The sequence below is a fragment of the Cydia fagiglandana genome, chromosome 14 (assembly GCF_963556715.1).
Source record: "Cydia fagiglandana chromosome 14, ilCydFagi1.1, whole genome shotgun sequence".
NCBI classification, from domain to species: Eukaryota; Metazoa; Arthropoda; class Insecta; order Lepidoptera; family Tortricidae; genus Cydia; species Cydia fagiglandana.
Genome location: NC_085945.1, coordinates 1,562,611 through 1,588,613, shown reverse-complemented (window position 1 = coordinate 1,588,613; position 26,003 = coordinate 1,562,611). Strand labels below are relative to the sequence as shown.

Sequence of the window (26,003 nt, the reverse complement as noted above, 5' to 3'; positions counted from 1 at the left end):
AGGCAAATAGTTCACATTTACCAAGTCTAGCCTAGACCTAGACGAGACTGAAATAGATAGGTATTCGTACTCAGTTGATTCTGTTTGTTAATAAAAACTGAACACGTAATATGTATAATAAAATACTGAAGTAAAACAAACGTTATTTATTACATCATATCATACACATTTGAACGTATGTACAACATAAATTACACTATGTAGGTTAAATTCGAATAAACAAAACATTTTATTAAAAATGTAGATTCAAATGGAGTTGGGCTAGATATGCTATTAACTAGTGTCAGCAACCAATCAAAATTGTAACGGATTAGTTGCATACAGATAAAAGAAGACAAATTCATGAGTTAGTAACATTCAAAAACAATGCTCAGGGGCCTGTTTCTCAAAAGCTTGTAATTTGTAATACAAGTGGAAGTCCCTTTCTAACAAAAGCTGACAAAAAGTGACATCCGCTTGTATTACAAGTTACAAGCTTTTGAGAAACGGACCCCAGGTGTCCGCTGATAAATGTGATGTATAAATAAATACAATATGATATATGGTTTGTAGATATGTGATAAATGTGATGTATTTATCACAGCGGTTTTCACTTCTTGATTTCTCATCGTTAATACAATCGTTCGCCATCGAAAGGCGCTCCATCGAGCTCTGGTTGCCGCACGCCTTCAGGCGGCAACCCCCAGCGCGGCCGGCAACCGTTGTGCGCGTGGTAGCGGGGCAGGCGGTTGTCGCGGACCATTTCATACGCTAGTCGGGCTACACCGTTCTGGTAGTCGCTGATGCCAGTCTTCCAGAGACAGGGGCGGACGTAGCCGTATACTGGAAGATGAATGTCGACGTTAGAAACATCAAAGTCACGAAGACAAATTAAAACGTACAAAATTGGACTCACAAGAATTATGTTAGCTTAGCTATGACGGCATCTCCCTTTACGCCTACGTAGAATAACATTTTATTACGATTACGGGCAAGTGTGAAATTAAAATTACCTGTACAATAAGTACAAAATAAATTGAGTGGATTAACAATTTCTTGTCGTTATTGGCATCAAGCGGCCTAGCATGAGTTGAGTTCTCGCGCGCGATTCCATTACATCGAGCGTGACTTAAGTCCATGGACTCACGCGCGAAATGAAACGCTTTAATGGTTTAATTAAAACTGTAAATCGTAACACAAAAAAACATTGGTATCATAGCAAAAAGTGACAAGAAAGAGTTGATTAACTCAATAAAACCATAATCCCCTTTTCATATTGTTTTGCATATCCAACGTTACAGTAAAATGAAGCGATAAAATAAAACAGTAATAATACGAAATGTTTACACGCCTTTGTTTTCTTAATCGATATAATCTCATCAATATCGCGGATAATTTACATTACGCTCGTAAAATTGAGATCACGCGTTGATTTACGTTAAATCTGGCGTTTGTTTATTTTCATTTCATTGTAACGATGATTGTTCATCACTCACCTCATGCATCCGGCGGCATAACAAATTGATACATCATTTAAAACGTTGACACCATTTCAAATAAACTTAAAGGCTTAATAACGAATGTGTTGAGCTTTTTATGTCAATTTTCAAGGAATCAATTAATTTTAATAACACTAAATAAGGTTTTCAAAGCTTAACATTATTTATGTGAAAATATCTTTACCTACATAACTTGGTGTGAAGAAAGTTTCAAGTATAACCCAAGACTCATTTGAATCTGTAATTGGTTCTATTCGAATTCCAAACTGTATCTAGGTAAATTGTTCTCCTATCTAAGCAACGTTGTATACTTTACTTGCTTAGAAATGTTTAGCTAACTTAGCATACTACAATCCATAACGTTAATGCGAAAGTGCGAAAGATTTAATTAGTAGAAAACTTAGGTAGCCCTGGGGACGGACAAAGCCAAATCAAAAGCAAAAACTTTATTTTTGGGAATCCACCCACTAGGGAGAAGAAAGGAATTGACAACAAGGCTGAATCTCACGCGAGGGGAGCCGCGGGCACAAAGCTAGTTCTATATCTCGCACACTGCACTTGTCACTCACTGAAGAATGAAGTGAGATAGAAGTTTAACCCTTTAAACCCCACGCCTGTCTTGTGTAGTGCGCCATCGAGGCTTGTCGAAATGATGAAGGTTGATAGGGTAATTGCGTCAGTGTACCGTCCAGTGCCAGTTTCCGTCCACTTAACGGATTAGCAAATACATAATACATTTCAATTTTAATTTGCAACTAGCGAAATATATTTTTATGCAGATAGATAATTTGTTTGGATTTTAAGGATTGCAATAAGTCCAGTTGCAGCAGTGATGGTTTATAGGCAAATTTCACCAAGTGGACGAAAATTAGAGCCGGACGAAAGTAGCGCAATGGCCCTATTGAGCTGGAGCTGAGCCCGTCAGTTGACGTCATAGACTAGGAATCCTCTAGACCGAGTTTAGAGCAATTATTTCATGCAACCGATGATGCCAAAAATGCGGGGTGCGCGGGACGAGGTGAGCGAAGTCCCGTGCCGTGATTGGTCCGTTCAGAGACACGGACGTCACACAAACACACTTTCGACTCGAACATGGAATAAAATTACCGTATGCGTGGCAGAGGGGGTAGCGCGACTTTTGTCTGTACTGTTACCTAAATAGAAGTTTAAAGAGGAAGAGCTACAGTACTTCTCAAATGCGTCTTCAGGGGCTCCAGCGTGGGTTTGTCCATGTCCTGTTCGTACAGCTCCCTGGCCATCTTCATGACCTCCGTGTCCTTGAGGGCGAGCTTCGCGGCCGGCGGCGGGGGGGCTGCTTCCTCCACCTTCACCTGTTCTAGCTCGGAGCAGAGGGGCAGCTTCTTTACGCGCGGTACCAACGGGCGCGTCGCGATTTCTGAAAGGTTTCAATAGGGGGTATTACTGCAATGCTGCCGCCAGAGTGCAGCACTAGCTCCTCTACTATAAACCATAGAGTAACTTATACACACTGTGCCTTAAACTGTTTTTGACAAGTTTTCACATACAATAAAATATGACATTGATGCATCAAGACGGTTTGTTAACAAGGGTCTGCCGGGAAACGCGAAAATCGACATTTAGTTATCTGCCTCTTTCCGCTCGAATATGCAAGAGTGATAGAGAGGTTAGATAAAGAAATCTCGATTTTCTTGTTTCGCGGTAGACCCCCAGATTGTGACGGATAGTGGTAGTGGCGCCCCCTACGCACAGTTTCGCGCAATATTCCCTATTCAATGACTGATTATTTATAGACGCAAGTGGTGATAGAACTATTCGTCTCCGATATCGTCTCAGTGGTCGCGCTGAAGGCTAACAAAAGTATAGCTCGAGATTCACTGTTACAGAATATATAGGTACCTACTATAATAAAACAAGCTCTGCTTGCACGAATATTTCAGGGTCATTCTCTGAGAACACGTCTGCGGTTGCGTCTAATTGCCACGACTCTTTACATACATTTTGTATGGGTCGCGGCAGTTTGACCACAGATATATTTTTGAGAATGACCCTTCATAGTTTACTTTTTTAACTCACCCGGGTCAAGATGTCCGCAGAAGTCATTGAAGTAGGTAGACCGTCCTCGTAAACTCTTCATCGTCTTCTTGATGAAGGCTTCGATTTCTTCATCGCTCCATATTCTCTGGAATCATTGACTGGAAACATGACTAATTGATATGTTGGACATAAGTCTGAGTCAGTACCTATACTTTGAGCAAATTACAAAAGCTCTAACTAATATGGTTCAGGGACCCAAAGAGGGTCTTGGCCTCCGAAATGAGAGCACGCCACTTTTCCCGATCCTGCGCCGTTTCCTGCCAATTATCGGCTTGAAGCTCTGACTTTCTATATATGATATGGTACTTTATATAGGCTTAAGTTAGTTTAGGCCAAAATATGGTATCTGCTTCTTACCTCTTCAGTTCCGCCCTTTTTAGGATCCAACCATTTCCCTTCTAACTTCGCCCATCGCAGTTCTGGACGACACCTGATAACAGTTTAAATAAGTAGGTACGTAGGTATGAGGCTCCTCAAAAAAGGAGTGTGTGTGTGTGTGTGTGTCGCGCGAGTGACTAAAAACAAGAGGGCCTACGCGAAACATGTTCAACGTGTTGCTTCCCTGTCACAAGTGTCACATTCACGAATTTACAAGTGCGACAGAGAGGCAACACTTCGAACGTGGTTCGCGGTAGAACCTCTAAATCGTAATAATTATTTTAATTTTAAGGAGTGTACAGTTTTTATAAGGGTCAGCAACATGACATAGGTACATTGTATGTAACTCCCCTACGCTACGGTGACTGCTACTACCAGGCGGGCCGTATGCTTGTTTGCCACCGACGTGGTATGAAAAAAGGTAAGTGTGTGGGCTACATTTTAGATACTGTAGGTTAAGAATACATAGTGTACTTACATTTTAGTCTTTCTGATAGGTTTTGCGCGGTACTCATCGAAATATTCCGTTAAGAAAGACATTTTCACTCACAATTTTACTTATAAATAAAAAAACAGTTAAATTATTGCGTTTATTGCCGAATTAACCTATCCTAACCATATTCTAACCGTAAATCTATTGACATTCATTGTCATTAGGTCCCTATGTAAAAGAGGCCGAATATCATAACGTAAAAGTTTTCAGTCTTGTTCGTCGACAGTCACCACACGGGATTGTTATGCCATTTAGGGTTCTTGCTAAATCGAAAATTCTATAGCGTGAGTATTAATCAACCAGTTTAGCTACGACCCTGAATGGCGAAACAAACGAGGAGCGTGATGGTACTATGCAATTCTACAGATCCTTTCCGGGCGTGGCTCTCTCCGCGATTTCGTCCTTTGCTACAGGTAGCTAAAAGTACATCCGTTCCACACAAAGTTTAGTGGCTAGCCATAAGCCGCGCGTGGCGCTGTCGCCACCTAGCGGCCATATCTGTCCTGATCGTGACAGACGCGTTTTGTTAGAGAGTGAGTCGTCTGTACCTAGTACTATTATTTATTCTGTGGTACTATGCAATTGTACAGATCGCAATTTCGCAATTCGGATGCGTTTGGTCGCGCGGCGGCCTGCGACAGTACTGTAATGGCACGACATGAGTTTTTCTTGAACTTTACCTTCGTAATAAGCGGCGTTATCGCGGTTTTGCATGTTGCACGATTATATCACAGGCGTGCTCAACATTTTATTTTTTGCAGGTTAAGCAGAACAATTAGGAACAGAGCAGTATATAGTGGTATATTTGTAATGATTAATTCGACATTTCTCCAGTCATGTAGTAAGTAGTAGTCTTAATTTAGCTGACCTACAAAAGACTAGCTAGGCCATATCCTATCATCATCATCATCATCTCAGCCATAGGACGTCCACTGCTGAACATAGGCCTCCCCCTTGGACCTCCATACCAAAGAATATAATACTCACTAGGAGAAGAACGATAACTCCATACAAAAAAATGTCCCCTTCAAAAGTTCGTTTATACTACTAGCGCTCGGTAGGATACTAGGATACCATTGTAATTAGAATTGACAACCCGTTTAGCATAGCGGGTATTGGCAGTAATCCAGTTCAGGAAGCTAATGGTCCTGGGTTCGAATCCCGGAGAGGGAATTTCTTTTTGTATTATTTTATTTTTTGTTGGGGTCAGGTTTTTAAGAGCCCATCAACGTGCACACTAGCGCCACTGCTGAATACATTAAACTAATTTTTATGTTACTGGATTCGTCAACCTACCCGTTCAAAACTAAAACGGCCGTTTTTGTTTTGAGCTCATAGATTGACGAATCCAGCAACATAAAAACTAGTTTAATGTATTCAAAAGGTACTTAAATACACAATACAGTCAGTAGCGGCCCCTTTTTTAAATACCTGTCGTTAAATTTAAATATTCACGATTATTTATTTCAGCAGTGGTGCTAGTGTGCACGTTGTTGGGCTCTTAAATTAGCATATCACAAATAAATAAAGAAATACGTTATAAGATAATGATTAGGTACTATATTTAAAAATTCGTCAAATATAAAAGGTTACAAAAAGTTACGTATTATTAAGATATAAATATTTTCATTCCTATTAGGATTACTCTATATATGTTAGGAGCAATACATATGAATACATACATTGATATGGCAAATGGTTACAAGTTGTTATTACATCTATCCGGTTATCGGACATTTCTGCTCCACAGCTCCACGCAGCGTTCTTGGTCACCGGAAAACTAGTCTGTATATGCAGCAGATACGTGCCCTTTGAGCTTTTTCCAAGAAATCATATGACGGATTATATTATTATCTCACGCTCAAGCCATGATTCACTTTCTAAAACAAAATAGTCACAAATTAAAAAATATAATCTAACTTCCTAATTACTAACGTCGCTAATTCCTAAGGTCTAAATTTACCAGCTTACTCGTAAACAATGAGAGGTTTTACATCTATGATGAATTTAGATTATAATTTCGGATGCGATATAGCGTCCGCGGGACTTACGGGGATAGTAAGATTAAATTATTATATTTGAATTTGGTAATTAGTACGCTCATTTTTATTTAAAGATTGATATATTTCTTACCTTGAAATTATCGCTGTTTCTGGTTTACTACAACGGTTTCCACACACACATTAGGGCTTTTCATAATCCGGATAAGAATTGTTGATGAAGTCGCCATTGCCGGATACATAATACAGCAAGGAAGGAAGAGAGACAACGGTTTAAATTTAACTAAGTCTGTACGAAGACGCATTTAGATATGTTGCTCGTACATATGAATAGTTTTTATTTTTAAATTAATAGGTAAATAAATATATTTCAAGTGAATAAATCGTTTTATATGAAAATTAATAATTTTGGCGTTAAATGACTTAAATGACAGCATTGACATTACAGACTTTTGTCTTGTCTATGTTCTTACCGGCCAGACTCAAATCAAGGCCTATCAAAGAGGCCTATTGACAAAGATTTTTTTTTAGATTTTATGAACATAGACAAAGACAAACTGAAATAGATAATAATTTACATATTTCAAAAAATAAATTATAATTTACATATGACTTTGACTACTTCATAAAATACAAATCAAAATATATTTGATAAAATAATTGGATTTGTTCCTAGAAATCGTATACACAAAGCCAGTTCTAGCAATGTTGCTGTAGTAAAATATTTTTATGGTAATTACTGGCAATACAGCTCTAGAAACGGAGCACACATGTATAATTATGAAGGGTCACGTCATTCCAAGGAAGTCAATAGGCCTTGCTCCATACCCATCCAAAATGCTCCATATCCTATAACCTACATTATAAAAAAATACAGAATACGTAGGGTACAAATTATATAAACCAGTTTCTTAAAAGATTATTTAAAAGGTCTCCCCACATTATAATCCCTATTGTGTCCATATGGGGTGACAATTTGCAATAAAAGTATGAAGTTCTTGAATTTCACGCTAGATGTCGCTGTACCGTCCGCGTGACATTTGTACATCGCGGTGTTAAGATTTTTCTCAGAAACATGGGGTCGCGCGGGCATCTCTTTGATCGTTACTCTGGTTTCCCTTCAAAACGAATAAATCTTTCGCCTTTTACTAAAGATTTCTGTGGAGGGGAACACTCAAATGAGTCTTACTCAATTTTTGACGCCCTGCGCAAGCGGGGCTTATAAAGTTATAATGTAAATCTATTTGACACTCACTCCTAGAGAATCGGTAAAGTCGCTAGGCGTAAATTCGTGTAGCGTAAAGCACCTATTTATTTATGCCCGTGGACGCATTATCTGCTGCTTTTGTCGTTCGATAAAGATTGTGCTATTTTCGGTAAGAAACATTAATTCCATAATTCATCTAACAATTAAAGAATTATTAATTTAATTTACAAATTATGACTAACTGAAAAAACTATAATTAAAGTCATAAAGTTACATGACCTTTATACGAGTAGATAGGTAAGTATCTAAGATTATCAATCTCTCCTCCACGGGACAGGAATTGCCTATCGGAGTCGGCGTAAGGGTTCCCTCTATACCTTTTTGGTGCGGAACCCTAAAATGAATGCCGTCCGAAGGTTGCCGACGCCCGCAACTCTTTCCAGCGACCTCTCGTCCCAGTGACGTACCATTTTTATATCGCGGCCCGCGGCTGACAAACCGACCGCTGGCGTACGTCAGCTCAGCGAGACCTTTGACAAGCTTTTATTAACTTGCAATATTTGTAGTAAGTGAGTGACTGCTATAATTATTGGCCACTACATAGTGATTGGCCTTTCCTAACAAGTCAGAAAGAAACAAGCGAAAAGAAATCTTATTGTTAGGATTGGCCAATTACTATAGCAGTCACCCTATCTAAGTATGTATGTAAATAATCACCTACTGAATACATAGAACATCCATATTTAGTATTTACATTCCCCGCTAGATGTCGCTGTACTGTCCGCGTCACATTTTGTACATCGCGGTGTTAAGATTTTTCTCAGAACCGTGGGGTCGCGCGGGCATTTTTAAAATCGTTACTCTGGTTTCCCTTCAAAACGAATAAATCTTTCGCCTTTTACTAAAGATTTCCGTGGAGGGGAACACTCAAATGAGTCTAACTCAATTTTTGACGCCCTGCGCAAGCGGGGCTTATAAAACTATTCAACTTATGCTGCCGTATTATTTAGTATGGAAACGGCCGCTATCCTAGGAAAACCGATCTTTACAAGTTTACACTGCCAGCGCGGCGACTCGCTAGGCGGGTTCTCGCATGTTATCGGCTACGGTCGTAACTTACGCTGGGACTGAATATGTTAATCGAGATTTAGTCGTATTTTTCAGACTGAAATTGGATTCAAGAAATTCACCAAAACCTTAATAAATTTGTGTGCTACTGCCGGTAAGTAGTGCAACTCCCATTTTTAAGTATTACAAACTCTTCCCTAATATGATTTAGGTACTTAAAAAACTAAATTGATCCTCAAAAGTAGTAATTTGCCGGTCCTGCCACACAAACGTGCACTCTGGCGTGTCGGCCGCAAGTAAATCACAGCGGCTCGTATTTTTAGCCGCTTTCTCGTGAACCGTATCTGCCGAAGGTCATTATCGACCGCTGATGCCGCACCCAGCTTCCGTGCCTACTAGATATGAGCGCCGCGCCGGCGCGCCGCCGCCGCCGACGAAATTTTCGCGCCGCCGCCGCCGACGCTGCGCTATCGGCGTGACCTTGGTAGATACTAACTACTTTCAGAATCAGATTTTATCTAGTTTAGATCTTTAACGGCACCACTCTGAATAGCTTATAGACATTTAAAAGGTAGTTTAGGTCCATATCATCATCATCTCAGCCATAAGACATCCACTGCTGAACAAAGGCCTCCCGCTTGGACCTCCATTCGTACTGGTTGGAAGCGACCCGCATCCAGCGTCTTCCGGCGGCCTTAACAAGGTCGTCCGTCCATCTTGTGGGTGGAGGTCCATATAATTCAAAAATATCGAAGGTAAATTCAAACTTTTCTGTCTGGTAACCGCGCTACTAGTCTTAGGACAACGAAATTACAAATTTTGCCAGCTGGTTAGGTAATCCGTCATTCGCCGCGAAATTAACCATTGCAAGCATGGCTTAATGTTTTTAAAATGTATAAAAAGCGGTTAATATCAGATATTAAGCGTTTTCGCGTCCAAAGGAAGGGCGTCGGAAACGGCTCTCATTTAAACTTGGCCGTTGTTCAAATTTCAAACTTTCCTCTCTCGAAGCTCAATCTTTGGCCTCGCATCGCTCGCATGGAAGTATGCCGCTATCTGAATCGCCAAGTTTTCGGCTCTGTTTGGAGCTCAACTTTCGGCCTCGCTTTTAAAATGTTTGGTCATTGGTTTCCGATCTTAGCTCCACTGCAGCACGGGCTTTGGCCTCGCACGAAAGCGCCTGTATGGAGATACAGGCGCTTTCGTAGTTTTTAACATTATGGCCTCGGTCTTTATCGGCATTCGGACTTGCTTACACTGGACCACTAGTTCTAAGCTCTGCTCTCTTGCAGCTTGATCTTCGGCCTTGCACAGAAGCGCACCACAATCGGCGCTCCAGGCATTCGGCCGTCAGCGAAGCTCACAATTGGCGTTCGATTCTAAGCTGTATGCTTAATACCAGCAGCTCAGCCTCTGGCCTCGCATGCTCGCATGGGAATGCGTCGGAATCAGGTCTTCGGTGTTAAGTGGAGCTCGGCCTCGAGCCTCACCTTTAGATATAAATCGGTTTTGTTGGGTTGATTTGGTTAACGAAAAAGCTTGATTTTCCTCACTTCGGCTCTTTAGAATATCGACAAGACGTTTTCCTGATGATACAGTCAATCTGCTACTGTTTAGTTAGCACAAAAGATAAGGGCCTCGCAAAGATCTTCCGGCCACGGTCTCACCAAGATTAACACTGGCTCTGATGAAGCGCGATACCGTTTATGCGAGTGTTTATACTATATAAAACTATTTTCGTACGTTTATTCAATAAATTATCCTTGAAATTAAAAAATGCACTTATTTTATAAGTTTCCTACAGCAAAAACATGTTTTTTCGGTAAAATTTCGGTTTGAATTATTTTTTCATTAATCACAGGTGTTTCAAGGCCACGTCGCCGATTCGCCGCCGCCCGATTTTGACCGGCGCGCCGCCGCCGGCTAAATGCCTATCGGCGCTCATATCTAGTGCCTACATTATCAGTTAAGATCGGTTTGCCGTCATTTACTAATAAGGATGATCAAATAATAAGGATGTCGTAGTATTTGTATGGAGACGGCAACGCTTTCCTAGGAAACCAGAGCATTAGGAGGGAATTAGACTTGGGCCAGGCGTAGCTCCAGTGGCGGATTTCCCATAAGGCACAGTAGGCCCGGGCCTAGGGCGGCAAGATATTAGGGGCGGCAAATTGTGACAAAAAATTCGCTGATGATAACAAAAAATAACTCAAAATTAGACCAGGCAACAAATTCTCAAAAAAGTACCTATAGAGGGAAATGCTTGCAACACAATTTTTGACTTTGTACCTATTTTTATTTGAACTATCTAAGAGGTGAACATATCAAAAGTCCCCGGCCGTAGCCCTTGAGCCAGGGGAAGAGAGGTCTCCGAAACTGCCGGACCAATTAAGTTTAAATTTGGCACACATATGTAAGTTTGTGACCCAAAGATGGACGTGTAACGTAAATAATAGTACATTGTGGAACATGGGGCGTAAGTTGAATATTGCAAACGAGAGTAAATTAAATCGCGACGGCTTGCCGGAGCGATTTATAGGCTCGAGTTTGCAATATAATTACGCTCCGAGATACACACAATGTTTTTCCTCACACTTGCGATACAAAAACTAAGTTTAAAGACAAAAAACTGTTAATTATGGCAATAGAAACTTCATAACTCCCTAGGGAAAACGAATTTTCTATAACTCCCGCTACGCCTACGTGCAATTCCACATTTACTGAGCGAGTGTGATGAAAATGAATTTTAAATATGGCCTCCATATTTTTGGGGGGTAAATGAGAAAATTTAAAAATAAAGTTTTGTAAACTATAGACGGTCAAGCAGATCTTGTCAGTAGAAAAAGGCGGCAAATTTGAAAAATGTAGGCGCGAAAGGATATCGGCCCATAGAAAATTTGAATTTCGCGCCTTTTTTTACTGACAAGATCTGCTTGACCAGCTATATATCGTGTTACATATCAAATCAATGAGCTCATTGTAAGAATCTCAGATTTTTTAGATTTATTAAATAGTTTAGCAGTTATTCAAGAAAATAGTTTTTAATGTTTTTGTAGGTACATGAAAGTCAATGTTATTGGTAAAACTGTCACTTAAACTGAATAAGTATTTGCTTATTTTTTTCATAAAACCTATGTTCCTATTATCATGTCACAAGGACGTATAGTTTCTAAGATATAATAAGCGAAAAACCGAAAAATGTGACCTTCAAACCAAACCCCCCAACTTTTGATATGGTGAACATATCCTAACGAGTCCAAAAAAGTTACTAAGTAAAAAATGTGTCCCAAGCATTTCCCTCTATAATATATCTTTCCGTTGCCTGATCTAAATGTAGTCAATATGATGGGTGCTGATGCTGAGAAAGGGGCGGCTACAAGGCTTGGGGCCTAGGGCGGCAAAGACTGCAAATCCGCCACTGCGTAGCTCACTCCGCGATTTCGTCACGTCGCAAGAAGTATAGCTACAAGTACATCCGCGTCCAAGTACAGCGCCACGCGCGGCTTATGGCTAGCCACCAAAATTGGTGTGGGACAGATGTACTTGTAGCTACCTGTTGCAAAACGACGAAATCGCGGAGTGAGCCACGCCTGACTGTACCACCAAGCTATCAAGAACGGAACAATGGAACAAAGGTAGTGAAGTAAAAAACAATAAAAATACAAATATATTGTTTACTTTGGACATATAATTATTAACATTAAAACGAGTGCTTAACTTAACCAAAATTAAAATTTAGTGTACAAGACACGACGTCACTAGTGTGATCCAATTCATTGTCATAAAAGCTATGGACTAAAATAATGTCTTAATTACTTCTTATGGAAAAGGTCACGGAGGTGACGTTTTCAAGCAAAAGGTACTAGCCGCGAGTCAATAAGGTGCTACTATCGAAAATTCCATAAATTGACCGACGTGGTGTACCTTCTTTAGAAATACGTCACATACATTTAATATATGGATACAGTATAGTACAGATTTTCTCTAATCAACAATATACAAATATTGAACAACTATGTAAAACGTAAATCATACTAAATTTATTTTGCTTTACCTATATATCAAATGAAATAGAGGTATGTATCTCTATAAATTTTATTCGAATGATTCCACTTTGCTTAATCACAACCCTTAGGTTAATTTATAGTAAGGATTTATGATATTAAATGCAATCTTCTAATTCATAGTTAAATGATTTCAAACTTATAAAATGAAGTAACTAAGTTGAGAATACAATGTACTTGAATTGATGTTAGGGCATTTCTAAAAGTTGTGCCTCCAACTTGCATTTTACATTTTGTAATTTTTATATTATTCCCACTCAGAATCATGAACTCTTTCGATCCTAATACGAAAAAAATGTGTTCCTAAAATTGTATACACCTTTGTTTGTCCGTTTTGTTACGGTCATAGAAGGCTGCATTTTAAATACTAACCAAAGGGATCAAAAAATATTGTGATTTTTAGGGTTCCGTACCCAAAGGGTAAAACGGGACCCTATTACGAAGTCTTAGTCCGTCCGTCCGTCCGTCCGTCCGTCTGTCACCAGGCTGTATCTCACGAACCGTGATAGCTGAAACTAGACAGTTGAAATTTTCACAGATGATGTATTTCTGTTGCCGCTATAACAACAAATACATACTAAAAACAGAATAAAATAAAGATTTAAATGGGGCTCCCATACAACAAACGTGATTTGTGACCAAAGTTAAGCAACGTCGGGAGTGGTCAGTACTTGGATGGGTAACCGTTTTTTTTTGCTTTTTTTTTGTTTTTTTTTTTGCATTATGGTACGGAACCCTTCGTGCGCGAGTCCGACTTGCACTTGCCCGGTTTATTTTATTTTAATTTTTTGCTTGTTATTGTTTTATGAAATAAATTCATTACTTCCATAGTATTTTCTCGGTAAATATAGAACGAGCTTGTGATTTTGAATATAATTAATATGAAAATTCCCAATTCTAACACAATAGTTGGAGAGTCAACTTTGTACATAAATACCATTAACCACAGGTCTGTACACTAAGGCCACACATGTGACATTGAACTAACCTATTATTATTTACCATTAATAACTGGATGCACGCATGGGAAACATAATTTCAAAGATTGTTCGACCGTACACCACTTCTAGGATTGTCAGGGCTTCTTGAGCAGTCATTCTGAATACTTTAAACATATTTAACCTTTTAACCGCCAGCAATTTTTGATCGAGCGTGCTCGTGTCGCCACCGACAGTAATTGTACCACGCAGAGTAAGGTTGGCATAGTTACGGGAGTTATAAATCTCTTTTTTTTTAATTTTTTACATTGAGACATCTCTCGATAATCGCGTACGGTTAGATATCAATTCGACCAGCTAAAAATAGAGTTAATCCGCGATAAGTGGTTCGCGGAGGTTATCGGCCGGGGCCCTAGATGGCGTTCTGCAGCGTGAGCGGGTGGGGCCTGGCGGCGTGGCCGTTGTGCGCGGTGAAGTCGTCGTCGAAGGCGTCGGGCGCTTGTTTCTGGGCGAGCTCGCCGCCGCGCTCGCCCTGCAGGAAGGAGGCGGAGATGTGCGCCATGCTGTTGGCGTTGCCGTTGTTGGTGGGCGCCGCTAAGCCGTTGTTGGAGTTGTCATTTGTTGGGTTCTTGGCCGTCGGCTGCTCTTGCGATTTGTCTTCGATCGGGTGTGGGTCGGACAGGCCCAGTAGGTCGGCCGTGACGTTGCCGTTGTCGGTGACGGCCGTCGGCGCCGGCGCCGCCTCCGCTTCCGCCGCGGCCGCGACAATGGGCTCTGAAGCCTGCTGCTGCGGCTCGGGTGCGCTGTGGCCGGCGTTGCCGTTGCCGGCGCCGCCCTGCTGTTGCTCCTTCTCTTCTTGTTGCTTCTTATCTTCTTCGGCCTTCCTGAGGCGGGTGCGCGCCATGATGGCCTCGCCGCGCTGGCGGCGGTGCGCTGGAGCTCCTCGCGCCGCAGCCGCTCGGCCTCCTCGGCCTGGCGCCGCTTCTCGCTCTCCTCCGCCACGCGTGCCGCTCGCTCCGCCTCTTCGCGCGCTTTGCGCTCCGCCTCCTCGCGCTCTATAGTTCGTTTTTTTTAGCATTAGAAATTAGGTAAACAATCTTTATGTGTCTTTTAATTAAAAAACACATTTTAAAATACAAATAAGTTACGGTAAATATGTAACAATTAGGAATCTAATACGATCAATTATATTCTTCTGCTTTCATAAGTAAGTTATTGAATTTTAAAAAGCGTTTTTCAATTAAAAGACATGTCAAGATCGCTTACCTTCTTGCAAGTTCTTTCTAATGCTAAAAAAAACGAACTATAGTTGCTGTTGCGCCTCAATAGCTTTCCTAAGTTTCTCCTCTTGCTCGGCCCGCTGCAGGCGCGCTAACTCTTTGGCCTCCTCCTCTTCGCGCCGCTGCCGCTCCTCCTCGAGGCGTTGCCGTTCCGCCTCCTCCTCGGCTTCACGTTGCAGTCTCTGCCTCTCGAGCTCCGCCTGCCGCTCCAGCTCCTCGCGGGCGCGGCGCCGGCGCTCCGCCAGCGCGGCCTCGGCCTCCTCCTCCGTGGTGATACGTCGCGTGATCATGGACGCTGTCATCTCGTTTTCTTCAGCCTTTTCTTGGGACGGTTCTTTCTTTTCTTCAACTTTCTTCTCTTCTGACTTTTCTTTCTTTTCTTCTACTTTCTTTTCTACAACAATTTCTTTCTTTTCCTCCGGCTTTTCAATTCTTTGCTCTACTTTTTCTACTTTCTCCTCGACTTTTTCTACCTTTTGTTCTACAATTTTTTTCTTTTCTTCTACAATTTGTTCGTTATCTTTTACTTTCTGCTCTTCGACCGGCTTCTGTACTTCGACTATTTCAGGCTCGGTCCGTTCTACTTTATTTACCGCAACCGGTGGATTGACTATGTTTATATTCTGATTTTCTTCGTTTTCATTAACCTTATCGTTTAGGGGCCGGCTGGCATTTTCATTGCCATTTTGTATCCGGAACGCTTCCAGCTTTTGACTCACTTCGTGCGCGTAGACGCGATTCTTATCACTCCGGTTTCGCTCGACAATATCTTTGGCCCGGCTAGGCTCCCTCGAGTGCCGGGGCGACGGCGAGAGCGCGCGGCCGGGCGACGCGGACGGGGACTCGCGGGCGGGACGCTCTTTGGAGGGCTCCGGCTCGCTGTGCACGGGCGGCTCGCCCTCGCCGGGCGCGGCGGGCGGGGCGTCAGCGGCCGCCGTCGCCGGCCGCGAGACGGGCGGCGAGGCGGGGCGCGGGCGGCGCGGCGCGGCACGGCGGCCGCCATCACCGTGCTGGCGCGCGACACCGACGGCGTCGTCGCCGCGCTCCGGCTGTTCGTGTCCACCCCGCGCCTCGGGGCGTGTTGACGCGGGTGCCGGGATGGAGGCGTGGCGCGGGCGGCGGGCGGCGCGGGCCCCGGGCCCGTGCGGCGCCGCGCCACGCTCGACCACATGGCCCCGGGTGGCCGTCGGTCGGGTTCGTCTTTGTTATCGTTGTCCGAGTCGAGGTGCAGCGCGCAGGCGCGCCTCGTGAGCGGCGCAGACGCGAACGTCACGTTTGTTGTTGATGCCGCCGGTGACTCAAAAGAGTTCATCCGATCGATGGGGTCGGTCCTGCGCGCGGCCCGGAAGAATCCCGCCGAGTCTAGCGGCTCGAGGAGGCGGGGGGTGGAGATCCGAAGGCGAACGCGGAGCGGAGGAACGAGCTCTAGACGCTCCGTGCGCTCGCGCTCCCGTTGCAGCGACGCTTCGCGTCGTGACACTGAAGCCTCCCATATCGCTCGTTTGCATTCTTCTACCTGCACCCTTCTGTCGTCATCCCTCGCTCTCTGCTCGGCCCGCCTCTTCCGTCGCTCCTCGTCCCGCTTCTCCCGCTGCGTGTGGTCACAGCTCATCGAGCCGCTTCCTTTGTTCCGCTTCGCGTCTTTCTCTGGCTAATCTGGCTCTGTCTAGAGCTTCTGCAAACGCTTTACTTTTAGCGGTTTCCGCAATATTCACGTCATCAACCATCTTGCAGGATGACAATCACTCACTGTAATAAATAAATGTGCTGTAAAAACCAAATCAGATCTTTGTCTTATTTATCAGACTGTGGCGAAATGAGCTGGATATGTAATGATCAGACTCTGGCGGTTAAAGGGTTAATGTTAGTCATACATACATTTGAAAATATTTAAGACTAATTATTTGTGTAATCTATAATCGATCATCTTTGAAAAATACTAAGGTTAAAGGTCAGAGCACACCGGCTACGTGTGCTTAGAGGTGAACGTGCGCGTGCGCTAAAATGTTGGAGCCGTGCACGCACACGTAACGCAAGCCGTGTGCCGTCTCTCATAAGGATCTGTATATTACAACGTGCAGTGCACGTTAACGCATACGCATCCGGTGTGCACAGCCCTTTCCAATTAAATCCAAAACAATGAGATAAAACACATGAATTTAATAACAGTAGTCAATGTATTAAATATACATATATATAACTATCAATATTAATAGTTCATGTAAAACTGATATTAGCTATATAATAAAAGAATGTAATACGCCATTGATTTTGACATTTGATTCTAAAATTTTCGGCTGAAGCCTATACATATTTACAGGAAAGCATACTCGAGAGCTAGTCGAGTCGCTTAACTTCAAACTCGAGTAAATCCATCTGTCAGATTATGCGATTTTGGTATTAACACTTTCGCAACCGGGCAAAAAACGGCGCACTACCCCAGAAACCGGTCGTCTATATCTGCGTACAAAACAACCCGCTGGGCGGGTTGTCCGGCATCTGAGCAAACATTACGAGTGCCTACCACGCGGGTTCTCGGCAGTCAAAGTGTTAAGAAAACGTAATAGGGTTGATATTTGCTGAGAGGGTCCAATGGATTTACCCGAGTTTGAAGTTAAGCGACACAGTTATTGATACGAGCAATTCCTTATGTATGAAACTAGTTAAGACATAGCCAACAGATTTACATTGTTTTTATAGGTCATATAATACACCGCACTCAGTCAACATACTAAAGGCCTGTACAGACGGACTGCAACCCGACGTTGCAGTTGACGTGCAGTTGACGTGCAGTTCCCCTACAAGTTGCAGTCGGGTTGCAATCCGTCTGTATCCGCCCTAACAGCAAAGATTCATTAAATGAGAAGCCCAGTCTAAGAATCACGCCTCCGAGTTTGACAGCTGAAAAAGATGGCGCTGTATGCCACCATATTTTGTGGCAGCTCAATTGTCAGATGTCAATTGGCGTCAACCGCTAATACCGGGCATTAGCCTAGAATTGTGTATTTTTTTGTTTTTTTAATGCCCTGGATGCCAGCTCTTTAAGCCAAATCCCATAGAAAAAGGGGGCAACCTATGATAACGCCATCTATGCAAACCTTTGACAGTTGCCAACCCCATTTACAGAGCGGTACAGTCAGTACCATTTAGATTAGCAGACAAGTACAAAGGATTTTATGCCTCTAAAAAATTCAATGAATCTTTGCTAACTTTAACCGTGGGTAGATCTTATTTCGTTGCAAGAAAGATCGAAAATGGTCAATTATCTGTATCAATTATGCTACATATACAGTTATTTATTATTCATGGCGACTGCCCGTATCGCCACCCTGAAGCCTATTACACTACGAGATACTTACAAGTCCACGTTTCATTATGAAACATGGACTTAAACAACTGAAGACCACTTATTCTTAAATGATTTATTTTGGGAAACAAACTTCTGAACTCAAACAGAATATCGAAAAATATGGATTTCGTTTCCATTCTCAAAAATTCTCGAAATTTAATTATTTCATATTTATTGCACAATAGTAGTTTTTAAAGCATTCCGTCAAAGTCCGCTTTTAAAGCATTCTCTACCAGTCAACGAGCTAAACCAGAAACACAATATACAATATTACACAGAAACATTACCTAAGCCTCGTTTTTTGTAGAACATTTCTCTTTTTTCTTCTTGGCATTCAGAATAGATTTGTGTTGTATTAATAAGCAAGTAAATGCTGTCGTCATATTGTTTGTATATCCTTAAAAAATATTCATTTTGCATCTTATTGACTGTATATTTGTTAACCAAATAAGGCATATAAGAATAAGGGCTTTCTGGTCCAAAGCCGGATTAACCGCAAGGCAAACTGCGATAATTCCAGACTAAACGAGTCATAGACTAAAGAAATATTTGACTAATTGCATTGTGAAACGTTTACACTGAAAGTGTAAAGATCGGTTTTCCTGGAATGGCGGTGCCGTCATGTAGCGGCCGTCTACATAAGTACTAAATAATACGGCTAAATATGGATGTCGTAGTATTTGTATGTAGACGGCCGCTATATGACGGCACCGCTATCCTAGGAAACCAGAGCATTAGGGATATTTATCTAGTCGACAAAATAGAGTGGATCTGGATACGCACACAAATTTCTACTCTTAATCCATTAGTTGCTAGTAAGGTGGTGGTACTAGTGCTCAACATGCTAATGCCCAATAAATGACACCTTGCTGTCACCTATATTGATATAGACTAAGTTCCTCTGGAGGTGGTCTAGAAACGCTTAAGCTCTGGTTTCCTAGGATAGGTGCCGTCATATAGCGGCCGTAATATTACGGACGCAAAATTAATGTTCCTTCAATCACCGCCCTCTAGAGAACCGCGCCATTTTGTTTACATAGACCAGCCACTCTCAAAGTGTGTTCCGCGGAACCCTAGGGTCTGTGCGGCTTCTATAGGTATATCTGGTCCACAGTGATGAACGAAAATTTTTAATTTGGGGTTCCGTCAAATATTTCGCTTGCCGAAAGGGTTCCGTCACCAAAAAAGTTTGAGAACCGCTGACATAGACAAAGCTCTAGTGATGTAATTTCACCGCTGCATTACGGCCGCTATATAAAGGCACCGCTATCGTATGAAAACGGACCTTTAGGGTATCGAAAATAAATTCGGCATTAAGTCGCAAGCGCTTCCGTGGTGTTAATTTTAACACCACGTACACACACACAAGTGCGTTTATTTCGTATATTTGTACGAATTCCATATTTATTTAGTCTACGGCTGCGTCGGGTCGGCCATACGTAACTAGCGGGTGTGCGGCTAGAAGCGCGCGCGGATGTAGACGGCGGCGACGTCGTGGTTGGCGTAGCCGAGGCGCTTGGCGTGCTTGAAGATCTCGTTGGTGGTGGCGGAGAGCGGCAGCGACTGTTCTAAAGCGTCGCCCAGCGCCAGCGCCAGCTTCAGGTCCTTCTGCATGTGCGACAGCGGCTGGTGCGTCGAGTACGACGACTCGATCATTGCTGGGAATTATAAAAAAAGTTGTGAACGTTTTGAATACGCAAGGTTTAATTTTACTAATTGAACGGCGGAAAAATACCAAGAAATGAACTATCCGTTCTGTAACTGAACAGCTAGTTTATCGTCGAATTTTCTCATAGATAAAATCGTTCAGTATGATCTCGTAGACTTACACCTTTATTCATAAACGCGCTACAAATCGCTAGCTAATAATCGTTTGTCCTTATCTGCCATTTTGACTTATGTATTTGTTAGGAAGGGATAAAACATAATTTAAGTAAATCAGGCCCGTAAAGTTTTATGAATACCCCGGTGAGAGTATGGCTAAACTCCACCCTAACGTGTAATGTAGATCAGCTTGGTTGAACTAAGCTCGGTCAGCTAAAGCCAAACCTATTAATGCCCACAATCGTCACGTCCCTCAGCCATGAGGTTACGACAAGGAAGATCAGCTCGGTGAGCTAAGGCCAAACTTTCTATTAATATTCATAAACTAATATATCTACCTCTGCCCTTGAGGATGAAATGTGGACTAGCCAGCTAGGTCAACGCATCGAGAAGATCGAGCATCGAGTCCAGGTCGGTCAGCTAAGGCCAAACCCTTTATTAATGTTTTTACTTATAGAGTACAATATCTACCTCTGCCCTTGAGGATGAGATGTGGACTAGCCAGCGGTGTCAGCGCCAGTACATCGAGTAGATCAGCCTGGTTGAGGCCAGCTCGGTCAGCTAAGGCCAGGCCTTCCGCTAACGCTGCCAGCGAAACTCCGCCTACCACTTGTAGCACGGAGTTCATTTTGGAGGCGTTGCCGATATCGCCTGGAACGGAGACGGAGAAATTTACGGTACCGTTTATAATATCCTAAATAGTAAGATGATGAGAGAAGATCGGAAGACAAGGAAACTTTCGTAATAAATGAAATGAAACTAAAATATGAATTGATTCTGTACTTTAAAAACGTGTATTTTGTAATACTACAAAAATAGAATCGCAACGTTGATAAAATGAGACATTTTATGCATTACTATGTGGATAAATGCGACCATTATACGCCCTCAATTTTTTTGTCTTGAGCGTATCATGGCCTTAGACATATGTATAAGTGTAACATATGTGGCAACATCTCAACATTACTGTTGTTATGACTATACTAAGACTGTCATTGGAGAATTATGAAACTGTTGAATATCATCCCATAAGTTTACACTCAACTGAATCACCAAAAAAATATATTAACATGCACACTTAAAATAAACTTATAATAGGCTCTCGGCATTGCCCGCTAACAGTGAAAAAGAAAAGAAAACTTATTCTACAACAATGAAACCAAAAAGTAAATAAAAAAGGACTAGAAAAATCTATTTGAAACCGCACTGTATACTAAATGCAACAAAGCGTAATTTCCAGAAAAGTTATTTGATGTATAATTTTTTTGACGGATGTTGCTACGCGTCCTACGCGCCCCTAAAGAACCTCTCTTGCTCAGCAGGAGCCGATAATAGACTGAAATGATGAATGAAGCCTTTAGTAGTCGAAAGTAAACTATTAACCTTTTAACCGCCAGCAATTTTTGATCGAGCGTGCTCGTGTCGCCGCAGTCAGTAATTGTACCACGCAGAGTAAGGTTGGCATAGTTACGGGAGTTATAAATGTGCTGTAAAAACCAAATCAGATCTTTGTCTTATTTATCAGACTGTGGCGAAATGAGCTGGATATGTAATGTCTTATATATCAGAATCTGGCGGTTAAAGGGTTAAAGAGCAAAGCAGTGAGTTTAAAGCACAGTGCGGCATCAAATCTGCGAGCGGACAAGCGCCTGTGCACGCATCGGAGACGTGGACGACTACCGAGGTAGAAGGAGTTCTTGCTCATGGCCTTGAAGCAGGACTGGCAGTCGTCGAACAGCGACCGGTCGCCGGCCGCCAGCACGATCAACGTGCCTTCCTCCGCTTGCGTCTTTGACCCTTGGATCTGGAATTATAAGAAACGGTTTAGGGTTAGACATTGTTATTGTGCTGAATGGGGTATAGAGCATAGGTATTTAGTCCAAGCGTCGCTCTCTTCAATACCAATATAGGAAGTTATAGCCACCCTTGCCTCCCACAGCTTCGACAATGTCGTGGCTGGTGTCCGCGTCGATGCTGGTAATCTCTACGTAGCCCTCCGTGGTTACTAGTATCAGTAACAGCTAGTATCAGTACCTGTGCCTCCAGATAACGCCCGCCCTTGCCTCCCACAGCTTCGACGATATCGTGGCTGGTGTCCGCGTCGATGCTGGTCATCTCTACGTAACCCTCCGTGGTGACTAGTATCAGTAACAATTAGTATCAGTACCTGTGCCTCCAGATATCGGCCACCCTTGCCTCCCACAGCTTCGACGATGTCGTGGCTGGTGTCCGCGTCGATGCTGGCCATCTCTACGTAGCCCTCCGTGGTGACTAGTATCAGTAACAGTTAGTATCAGTACCTGTGCCTCCAGATAACGGCCACCCTTGCCTCCCACGGCTTCGACGATGTCGTGGCTGGTGTCCGCGTCGATGCTGGTCATCTCCACGTAACCCTTGCCTTCCAGTGACTGGCAGTGCAGCACGCCGCAGTTGCCGAATACCATCTGAAAGAAACAAAAAGCAATTAGAGAAAAAAAGAAATCGAACTGGAAAGTGTATGAACATGATTGAGGCGTTTGAAGGCGTACGCCACAAGAATCCCTAATTCAACTAGGTAATTTATGTTTTATTCTATTCTTGTAAATAAGTCAACGTCGCAGATTAAGACAACCGATTAATAGCTACTTATGGCTTGTAGCGCGTTAATGAATAACAACATTAGAAGCGTTCTGAGCGCTATGGGCACGGCACTGACTTTCGCGATGACTTTCGGCGCATTTATTTATCGTCCAAAGAAAAACAGAAGACAGGAACATTTTTTCTGAATCTTTATAGAATATAGTCAATTTGGTGTCAGACTTTAACGTTAATATAAGATGAGAGTACAGGTACTTTAATAACGAAATTGATCCTTTGTTGGTCTTAAATTAATTTAATTTAATTTTATAACTCACATGAGACCTACGTATCAGGTTAAATGGGCAAGTGTAGCTAGACACAGAGCACTTAACCTAGATTACCTGAGCCTTTATCGCAGACGGCATAAAATATGCACTTTGCCGTATTAATATTATATGTAAATTGAGAGTGTTTTTATGATTTCTTTATAACAACACAGATAACAGTTTATGGCAGTGATATAATATACCTTTTATTAAAGGAAGATAAGCACACTAAACTTTGTTTTATACCCCAAATACTAGACAGTACCTACCTAATCAGCTTAAAGGTTAGCGGTAACAAACAGTATTCTCTGTACTATGACTGTTATGTACTTCTTTTGTGTAATAGTGTTTTACTTCTACTAAAACAGTTCAATCGAACAATCTACTGCTTAATTATACTTTTTTTTTTTACTGCACTTATAATAGATCAGTTGGACTAATTAGTTCAATCGAAATGTCATTGCATTATCTCGGCTATTAAAACAGTTCAAACTGTGCGCAAAATGGTTATTTAGTTCACTAGTCCGGAACTAGGCGGAAAGGTTATTCGGGTATGATAAACGCTAACGTTTTTCTGATGGACAAAGCAATGCCATTAGTTTTATCGAATATAGGGCACGGAGGCACCCTGCCGCCCAGCCTTGGGCTCTAGGCACTCCCTGAGGGCGAAGTCATTTCCATATCTACGAAAATATACCAAACAGTCAAATCAGCTACTTTACATATAGTCCTCATCGATTTCTATGACGGCGACCTCAAAAAATTTACGGATTACGCCTGTTATGGGCCCGAATGTGGCTGGCCAGGCCGAACTTGGTCTTAAAGACTCTTCTGCAGGTGTTACAATAGAGTTGGCCAGACGCGTTGTATGTATACGTATAAGAGGGCTTCGGTCTCTCTTTACGTTGTTGGCGTTGTTGGTTGTTGGTGGCGTTGTTGGTTTTGTAGCTACTTTATCAAACGTGGTGGAAGTTATGAGCAAAGAGAATTTGAAATAGAGGAATATTGTCAAAGTCAATCATGTAGTCAGTGCATTTACTGCCATCTTTCGACACAAATGATTTAAACGTTTTTATCATCGTTCTAATCATTTGTGTTGAAATATGGCAGTAAATGTACTGACTACATAATTTACTTTATAATACATATTACATATTATACTTAGAATCAATAAATCCACCTTCTAATTATTATATTAGAAGGTGGATAGTCTTTTTGATTTTAAAATAGTTGAAAGCCCAAAATCATGTTTACGTAGTTTTTTAGTGTATTTCATTAAAAAAATACTATAACCGCTTTCAAACAATCTAATTTATCTACCTATAAGAATCAAAACATATTGGGAAACATATAGACACATTAAAATATCGTTAAGAGTATACATTGTTAACAAGTTAGTTCAGAGAGTTGTGTTCTGTTCGCAACACAACAATTATACTACAATTAAGAGTGAGCCCCGTGTTGTCATGTATATTACACTTTTACAACAGCTGAGCCAATTATATTGCGTTGACACCCTGAGTACTCTTGACGGTATTTATAGTTCTGTAGGTACGCTTTAACAACTATGTATTATAATTACAGTGTCGGTTTTAATTGACGTCAAAGTACACAATGATAATGATGAAAGTACGCAATAAAGAGATATGAATATGATTGTTATACTTACGCAATTGTTGTCTTTATTTGTTTAAACTATAATATCTGGGAGACCGAGCTTTGCTCGGGAAACATATAACTCAAAAATGCGTGTTTTCCCAGAGATAAAACCTAGCTAGATCGATTTATCGCCCCCAAAAACCCCCATACCTAAAGCAAATTTCATCGAAATCGTTAGAGCCGTGTCCGAGATCCCCAAAATGATGATGATGATGATGATGATGATGGAATCCTGTTATCCCTCATCAGGGACATAGGGCTCTCAGAAGGGTTCTCCACTGTTGTCGATCCTGCGCTGTCTCTTCGACTTTCTTCCAGTCGAGGCCAGCGGATGCCACCTCTTTGTTGACTGTGCGCCTCCAGGTGGTACGTGGACGACCGGGTCTTCTTTTTCCAGAGGTATGCCACGTCAGACCTTGTTTGGTCAGGTGATTGTCTGGTCTTCACAATACGTGACCTATCCAACGCCATTTCCTAAGGAGAATTTCCTTGTCGATAGGATTTAGTTAGATCCCCAAAATATATATACAATATAAATAAATAAATAAACAAGAATTGCTCGTTAAAAGATATGTATTAGATTACACAAATTGCAAAAAAAAATACAAATAGCGGACTTAATGCCTAATGGCATTCTTTAGTGGGTTTTTAAGACGTTTGCAGTTATTTTAGCGCCATTAATAACTAATTCTAAGGTCCGAGACCTTATTTTTACAGATAGACTTATTTTAGAATACAGATTTACTCAGAATAAATAAATTATAAACATCGTAACCAGAGCTAAAATATCATTTTCTTGTTTATGCTGATTCATTAAAAAATCTGAAAAGTGTAGGACGATAAATTTACTATATATCTACCATTTTCTCATGAAGTTATAATTACTTTCAAAAGCAATAAGACATCATTTCCAAGTGGTTTTCAATTTACATTCGTCAAAGTTAGATTGAATTACGTAGAATCTAATAGGGAGTATTACTGCAATGTTCTGCCGCCAGAGTGCAGCACTAATTTGTTTAGTAAACCATCATCACCATCATCATCATCTCAGCCATAAGACGTCCACTGCTGAACATAGGCCTCCCCCTTTGCAGGCGGCGGGCTTGGCAGGCGGGTTGGCGATCGCAGTCGAGTACACCGAATTTGAGGGACGCTGCTGCCCGTCCACCTGTGGCCTTGGACGTAGTTTAAGGACATACCCGGGTCCATATAGTAAACCATAGAGTAACTTAAACATACCAGGCCTTAAACAGTTTTATGACAAGTTTTCACTATGACATTAATGCATCAAGGCGGTTTGTTCA

At 41.9% G+C, this 26,003-nt stretch overlaps 3 protein-coding genes, 2 non-coding genes and 1 pseudogene across 7 annotated transcripts in view; 2 read left to right on the top strand and 4 right to left on the bottom strand.

The window, feature by feature from the left end:
- Positions 1–26,003, bottom strand: part of LOC134670662 (protein YIPF2) — a 211,095-nt gene that overhangs the window by 103,288 nt on the left and 81,804 nt on the right. The gene's annotated exons all lie outside the window — the stretch shown is intronic.
- Positions 594–4,567, bottom strand: LOC134670489 (uncharacterized). Its single transcript, XM_063528311.1, has 5 exons — positions 4,411–4,567; positions 3,912–3,984; positions 3,534–3,639; positions 2,668–2,874; positions 594–822 (listed from the first exon to the last, which is right to left on the bottom strand). Exons 1-5 carry the CDS (start codon positions 4,470–4,472, stop codon positions 611–613), a joined length of 660 nt encoding a protein of 219 aa, XP_063384381.1. The 5' UTR covers positions 4,473–4,567; the 3' UTR covers positions 594–610.
- LOC134671025 (U5 spliceosomal RNA) lies at positions 7,530–7,645 on the top strand. Its single transcript, XR_010099165.1, has one exon. It is a non-coding gene; the product is annotated as a U5 spliceosomal RNA (small nuclear RNA).
- On the top strand, positions 8,490–8,605 carry LOC134671024 (U5 spliceosomal RNA). Its single transcript, XR_010099164.1, has one exon. It is a non-coding gene; the product is annotated as a U5 spliceosomal RNA (small nuclear RNA).
- Positions 12,369–16,724, bottom strand: LOC134670682 (inner centromere protein-like; annotated as a pseudogene).
- LOC134670649 (cytokine-like nuclear factor N-PAC) overlaps positions 17,128–26,003 on the bottom strand; it is a 75,311-nt gene continuing 66,435 nt past the window's right edge. For 2 of the 3 annotated variants that reach the window (XM_063528463.1, XM_063528461.1), the window contains exons 9-12: positions 22,456–22,599; positions 21,833–21,959; positions 20,627–20,806; positions 17,128–19,989 (exon numbers count right to left, since the gene is read on the bottom strand). In XM_063528463.1, coding sequence (XP_063384533.1) covers positions 19,790–19,989; positions 20,627–20,806; positions 21,833–21,959; positions 22,456–22,599 — 651 coding nt within the window. In that variant the 3' untranslated portion in view covers positions 17,128–19,789. The remainder of the gene's footprint in view (positions 19,990–20,626; positions 20,807–21,832; positions 21,960–22,455; positions 22,600–26,003) is intronic. The other variant, XM_063528462.1, reaches the window with a different exon arrangement.

Excerpts from the sequence above, each read along its gene's own strand:
- LOC134670489 (XM_063528311.1), bottom strand. The coding sequence starts at position 4,472 with ATGTCTTTCTTAACGGAATATTTCGATGAGTACCGCGCAAAACCTATC. Across the intron at positions 3,640-3,911 it reads AAAAGGGCGGAACTGAAGAG|AGAATATGGAGCGATGAAGA; the intron begins GTAAGAAGCAGA and ends CAATGATTCCAG. Across the intron at positions 823-2,667 it reads CCTGAAGACGCATTTGAGAA|TATACGGCTACGTCCGCCCC; the intron begins GTACTGTAGCTC and ends TTCATCTTCCAG.